General features: G+C 39.4%; 1 protein-coding gene across 1 annotated transcript; it reads left to right on the top strand.

Moving 5' to 3' along the window:
- Window positions 1-1,046: 1,046 nt before the first annotated feature.
- On the top strand, window positions 1,047-2,143 carry LOC114890232 (protein SET-like). The gene is given in 2 exon segments (XM_029213694.1): window positions 1,047-1,722; window positions 1,725-2,143. Coding segments are annotated over 2 exon segments (1,008 nt in total). The 3' UTR covers window positions 2,057-2,143.
- The last annotated feature ends 5,102 nt before the right edge of the window (window positions 2,144-7,245 follow it).

Genomic DNA, 7,245 nt, shown 5'->3' with positions numbered 1-7,245 from the left:
TATGTGTTGGGAGCCATATGTGGCTTCATAGGTGCTTGTAGCTGTTTGCAAACTTTTTGTCTTATAGGACAACTTCGAAAAATGAGTCAGCAATTATAAAATGTTAAAGAATAACCTCAAAGGGAGCAACTTGTATTTGTAATGAGAGAGAAAATGTTTTCTCTAATCTTTACAATTTTCATCCTTACATTTCTGGTATATGAATACCGAGGTTAAAACAGTTTTTAAAAAAAGACAAGGGGAAAAATGTCAATCATGGATTGAAAGGTTTATCGAAAAGGAGACTGACAGCCAATAAGAATGGCAGTAGAGAAGTAATAAATATTGCATTTAATTAAGCATTAATTTTTATGTCTTTATTGAAACATAAAAGGACAGTTGGGAAAAGGAATTTGTGAGTGAGACTCATAAACTGTCCTGTTCTCTTTCAAGAATTTGAAAGATATTCATTCTTGGTAGCATCCTATATATGTAAGGTGGACCTTTATTTCACCAAAACCTATCTAACAATGCTTCCCTTACTTCCGGATCAGTCCTAGAAGAATGTTGGGCATACCAGACACTTGACTATTGTGAAGTCCTAGTCCCTGATCACTTCCTGATCTTAGCAAGGTGACCTGTGGACCTGTCAGTTCTCCACTTTTCGTGGACATCAACCGGGCTCTCCCAAAGTGCACCCTACAAATAACTATTGAAAATATGTGCTCTTGGTTTTCAGCATTCCCCTTCCCCTCTGGAACCTCCTATTGGCAGAGTCTGTACAGGCGCCAGGTGGCAAAGCAGAGATGCGGTGAGAGTCTCCGCTCCAGCATCACAGAGTTTAGAAGGGTGGGAAAGGAGTCGGAGACAGCTCAAAACCTGGCAGATGACCTCGATTTTTAAAAGCATTGGTTCTCATGGAACCGTGCAAGGGCAAGGAAGTCAGAGGCTGATCAGCTTTTCTCTATCAGAATTTAAAATGAGAAATAACCAGAAAGATCGATCATAGAATTGCCTTCTCAGGAAAATTTCAAGACTACAGTAGACATATCAAAGCAAGACTGGTGATGCAAATGCTTTACTTCTCAAATCTGTTTGTGATAATTAAACCTCTGTCACCTGGGGCAGCCTTAGTTCTCAGAGCTCCTGGTACAAGCCTCTTCCCTTGGGTGGATTCTTGGCTTTTCTCCCAGACTGGTTTTGGCCCCCAAAACCAGTCTTCACTTCCACCCCAAGCAAAGAAACTGAAGAAACCGAGACTGACTCCTGCCTCCAGGCCAGAGGAAACGTCTGCTTCTCTGAAGTTGCCGAAGGAAGAAAAAGAACAGCAAGAAGCAATTGAACATATTGATGAAGTACAAAATGAAACAGACAGACTTAATGAACAAGCCAGTGAGGAGATTTTGAAAGTAGAACAGAAATATAACAAACTCCGCCAACCATTTTTTCAGAAGAGGTCAGAATTGATCGCCCAAAGCCCAGATTTTGGGGTAACAACATTTGTTAACCATCCACAAGTGTCCGCGCTGCTTGGGGAGGAGAATGAAGAGGCGCTGCATTATTTGACAAGAGTCAAAGTGACAGAGTTTGAAGATATTAAATCAGGTTACAGAATAGATTTTTATTTTGATGAAAACCCTCACTTCGAAGATAAAGTTCTCTCCAAAGAATTTCATCTGAATGAGAGTGGTGATCCATCTTCGAAGTCCACTGAAATCAAATGGAAATCCAGAAAGGATCTGACAAAACACAGAATAAAGCCAGCAGGAAGAGACAGCATGAGGAACCAGAAAGCTTCTTCACCTGGCTTACTGATCATTCTGATGCAGGTGCAGATGAGTTACGAGAGGTCATCAAAGATGCTATGTGGCCAAATCCATTACAGTACTACTTGGTTCCAGACATGGATGATGAGGAAGGGAAAGAAGAAGATGACGATGAAGAGGAAGAAGGATTGGAAGATATTGATAAAGAAGGGGATGTGGATGAAGGTGAAGAAGATGAAGATGATGATGAGGGGGAGGGAGGAGAGGAAGATGAAGGAGAAGATGACTCATGGAACACTGATGGATTCTAACCTTCTTTTTAAAATTTTCTCCAGTCCCCGGGAGCAAGTTACAGTCTTTTTTTTTTTTCTCCTCCTCTTGTGCTCAGTCACCCTGTTTTTGAGGTCTCTTTTCTCTTTTATACCATGGCTCACAACTTATTTTGGGGGGAAATACATTGAGCAGAATTCAGTGGGAAAAGAATCTCTATCCTTTTCTGTTCCAAATTCTTTTTTACCCCTTCCTGTCTCAACAAAAACTTTGTGGAATCAACACCACCATGCTCTGTGGGAAAAAAGAAGACCCTTCTGCTCCCTTAGGTCTGCTGGAAGCTGGAGGGTGCTAGGCCCCTGTGTAGTAGTGCATAGAATTCTAGCTTTTTCCTCCTTTCTCTGTATTTTGGGCTCAGAGATTACACTGTGTCTCTATGTGAATATGGACAGTTAGCATTTACCAGCATGTATCTGTCTACTTTCTCTTGTTTAAAAAAAGAAAGAAAAAACTTTAAAAAATGGCATTATAGAGGGTCAGTAAAGGTTGGGTCTGAGATGTTTGGGTGGGTTAAGTGGGCATTTTGACAACATGGCTTCTCCTTTGGCATATTTAATTGTGATGTTTAATGGACATCCTTGCAGTTTCAGATGACAATTTTAAAATAAAATTCTCTCCTACTGATGAATTGAGCCCTGCCATTCGATGGGAGAAGCAGCAGAACCTGTAGGATCTTATTTGCAATTGACATTCTCTGTTGTAATTTTATTCCTGTTTATTTAAAAATTTTTCTTTTTGTTTTGCTGGAAAGGAAACATGATGCTCACTTTAAGCGTTAGAAGTGTACAGGTTGCTTTGTTACGATAAAACTAAATGCGTACACAAAGGAAAAAAAATCTGTTTGTATGTTCAGTTTTTACCACTTCTTGGGGATAATAAATTTCCTATGTAACTACTGGAAAAAAAAAAGAAAAGATTCATTCAATGATCTATCACTATTTATAAAGGGTCTGTTTATTGTGAGTGAGGCAGTGTTCTGGGTGCTAGGGATAACTCAGTGAACATGACAGCTAAAAAGTCACTTTCCTGTGGACATTATATTTTATTAGGGAAAGAGAGAGAGAACACCCAATGAATATAATAAATGAATAATATAGTACGTTGGAGGTTGCTAAGTGTTATGGAATAGAAATTGTGCAGGGATAAGGCCAGTTGAGATTGTGGAGGTGAAGGTAGTTTGCAATGTTCAATAGAGTGGTCAGGATAGGGGTATTTTAAATAATAAGATGCGGCAAAGACTTGAAGAAGGTGAGTGAGAGAGACATCTGGCTATCTGGGAGAGGAGTCTTCCAGACAGAGGGAAAAGCCACCCTGAGGTAATGGAACTGTAAATTCCAAGTTTCAAAGGCATGAAAAGAAATCAGAGGTTTAGAAAAAGGCTGGTGTCATGTCTGGCTGGATCATAAGGGGAAGGAGAGAATTATAGGTAGAAGGTAGATGATTGAACACTGTATGCTGTGTTGAGCTGGTTAGGCTTTGTCCTGTAGGGGTCAGCCCATCTTCCATACAAGGATGAGACCATAGGCAGGGATTCTTTATATCTGCCAAAGACCTTTGGACAGAGGAGACACTCAATAAATGTCTAATGAATGAAGACATGTTTGGTGACAAAACGCTTCTACAAGTAAAGTCGTGGGAGAACTATAAGAAATATAAGCTCACAACTGTGTGTATAAAAAAGAATATTGATGTTAACCTTAACCAGAGGTGTCTTTTTCCTAAGAATTGTTTTTCTTTTTCACAAAATAAATTATATGAGTGAATTGAACATCTGTAAGTAGTTTCCTATTGCTGTCAAAACAAATTACCATAAAGTCAATGGATTAAAACAATACAAATTTATGGTCTCACTGTTCTACAGATGGCTTAATTGGTTTCTTTGCTCTGTGTCTTGTCTCACAAAACTGAAATCAAGATGTCAGTGATCTGGGATCTTATCTGGAACTTCTGGGAAAGAATTCACTTCTAAGATCTTTTAGGTTGTTGGCAGACTCCAGTTCCTGTGGTTATAGATCCAAGGTCTCCGCTCTCTTGCCAACTGTCAGCTGGGGGTTTGCCTATAGCTCCTAGAGACCCTTCTCAGTCCTTGCACAGGGGCCCTACATCTGAGCCAGGACCAATGTGCAGTTGAACCCTTCTCCTGCTTAGAATTTCTCTGACTTCCTCTTTCTGCTGTATCTCTCTTCTTCCTCTTCTAATGTATTTTCAAACTTACCCTTTAACCTTTTCCTTCATAGGGTTATATGGAGTCCACCCTGATAAACCAGGATAATCTTCTTGCTTGAAGGTCAACTGATTAATAAGCTTTTTTACATATGCTAACAGTGCCTAGATAAATGATTGAATATTCAGGAAATGAGAATCTTGTTGGGGGGTTGGTGCATCTTTAGAATCCTGCCTACCACAATATCGCATTCTGGGTTGATTCATGCCAAGCACTGACTGTCTTTCTAGAGCAGGACACAGCCAAAAACTTGCCCGCACAGGTTTAGGTGGTACCACAAAACCTGTTCTGTGGTGAAGAACTGACACAGAGGAAGTAACTCAATATAGATGCTGATGGGAAATGGGTGATAAATTGGGGGGCTCAATTTTTGAGGAATGTTGCAGTCTAATTTGCAATGCAGAAAAAGATCATTTTCTAGTTACATCAGAAAACAGGGAATATTGTGAGCCAAGGAGACAGTGGTCGTCATTGCACAACTGACCCGTCTGTAGGCAGAGGTCCCCCTGGGTAGGGTTCAGGACAGGGCTTTGTTCCATAGATGGTGGAAGACTACTAGAGTAGACATGGAGTACTAGGCAGGGAACAGGTCAAAACTAAATTATAGGGCCAATTACAGAATGAGAAGACAGAGGAAGCAGAGATGTAATTCCAGCAATTTAGGGACAGACAGCTGGCTGTGTGCAACCTTAGAGGGCACCAATTTCTGACTCTTACTTTAAGTAAGTCATTTTCCCAAAAAAGCCCAACACTTCTTCAATGGTGCCCTATGAATACAAATGTCCAGTCTAAATCCTTCTGTCTCTAGGAAATATACATTTTCTCCTCTTGTAAGTGCAGTGACATATTTGATTTAATATATAACAAGGTAGATATCCTACTGTGTTTTAGAGGTATAAGAGGGCAGCATCTCTCAACCAACTTTTATTGTATTGACTCTAAAATGTTTTATGCCTGGTTGTTTATTTTACCATGCATTTTCAAGAGTTTTAGAAGACAAAATATAAATGCAAACAGACATTTGCAGAGACAGAATAGAAGAACTTGAAACTTTTTCCCCCTCTTAGCTGTAATTACTTTAAAACATTTCTTTTTATCTGAAAAAAGAGAGTATCTCTGGTAATCTAGTAGGATTCTTGGATTTGGGAGGAAAATCTTAATTTGTCCTTTGGGGAAGACATCATCGATACACCTCAGAAGCAAAGTGAAGATTTTCAAAGCATCTGCTTTTAGAGCTCTTTCCTGGGCCGCATTTCCTGGACTCTGTCTTGTGACCAAAGACTTTCATACCATATATCCATTCGTTATTAGATGTGTGTGCTGGGGGCATGGAGCAGCTGGGGGAAAAGGTGATAATTACAAAATAGTATTACTCTGTTTTTAGTCAACTTGATCCTCTATAATGAGCAAGTTTCTGCTTCACATTTTTTCTGCAGAGAGCTAACCTGGCCAAAACTTAATCTAGCAGGTGATTGAATGTGGCATTAGCCAACACCATACTGCTTCTAGCGTCCTGTCCTGGGCCTCCCCTCCTGGGTTTATTATATTTCAAGTCTGGTTCTCCTCCAGCTGGCTCACTATCCCAAATATTGCTTTGATTGTGATATGGACAGGCCATAATGTGAGTTAAGTTTCAGGAACATCAGAAACCCTTCCCTTTATCCATTCACTAAACCGTCTCTGTAAGTTACTTAATGACCTGTATTCAAATCTGTATATCTGTACCAGGCACAGGGAAAACAAATGCCTTAATTAGTGTTAACTAAACTTTTAGGTAAGCGTACAGACATAGAATGCTGTGTGTTTTGCTATAGATTATTGGAATTTCTGTAAGACATGTACGACTCGATGTAACAATGATTATGATTAGTGTAGCTGATAGTCCAAGTAGAAGAAAAACAACAGGAGGAAGGCAAGAATTAAATTTTAAGAACACATGGCGGAATAAGAAGGTGTATTGTCTCATTGATATGTTGCTAGCATTTCGCAGAAATCTAGGTCTTCCCTGGCAGCCAAGTGAGGCTTCCTTACTGGATAATGTCTGGGACGGTAACCCAATGAGTTGGCAGTAGGTACTAAGAAAGCTAGAGATTCGTTCTCCTGTAGAAGAACCATAGATTTGGTTCTCCTGTAGAAGAATCATAGATTTTACCTTTACTCCCCAAATTGAGTTTCACTTGTATTCTATTGGTAAAAGCTATGTATCAGTGATTCAGCAGAATCTACCTCAAATTCTGGAGGTATTACTAGATACCTTTCATTAAGAGTAGATTAGTGACACAATTTTCATATTCAGAGGACAGTGTAGGATAATGGGCTTGAAAGAGCAGGGAAGAGGTGTACAGCCAGCACAAGGCAGCTAGCCCTCTGGAAGTTTTCTGATAGGGTCACCATGTTCTGGTTTGTAGGACCAGAATACATATATATTGTCAGTTATCTAAACTACACCAAATTCACAGGAGTCTAAGGCATAGACAGGAATGCCATTTTTTGTTTGTTTTTAAAAGATAAATGTTATTTCCATATAGACTAGCTATGAGGTTTGTAGGCTATAATGTTCTCTACCGATTGGCACCTCAAGGCAAATAATAAAATTGGAATTTTTCTAAGTGAGTATAGAGTCAGAATAAGTGATTTATCCTGGACAAGAGAACTTTGAGTACTCCTCTCCCCTGTAGACAAGGCCTTGCTGATATATGCCCCTAATGTTGTGTCTGAAGGACAGATTCTACTAAGGAGTGTGGGGTAACTCTGGGTCAGGCCCAATGTCTATTACCCAAGTCTTTAAAATTTTTCTTTTCTATTTTGAGAAATTCCTTTATTCGTAACTTTAAAATTATGTTAATAATATTGTCTATTTTCAACTCAAATTTGGTAGTAGGACTCATCTCTTGATTAGAACATTGTTGTTCGGTGAATTCCTCAGTCATCCATTTATAAATTGTT

Source organism: Monodon monoceros, unplaced genomic scaffold (assembly GCF_005190385.1).
Source record: "Monodon monoceros isolate NGI ecotype Baffin Bay Population unplaced genomic scaffold, NGI_Narwhal_1 Super_Scaffold_11, whole genome shotgun sequence".
In the NCBI taxonomy this organism is placed as follows: domain Eukaryota; kingdom Metazoa; phylum Chordata; class Mammalia; order Artiodactyla; family Monodontidae; genus Monodon; species Monodon monoceros.
The sequence above is the reverse complement of the archived record's forward strand: the minus strand, read 5'-3'. Positions and strand labels throughout refer to the sequence as shown.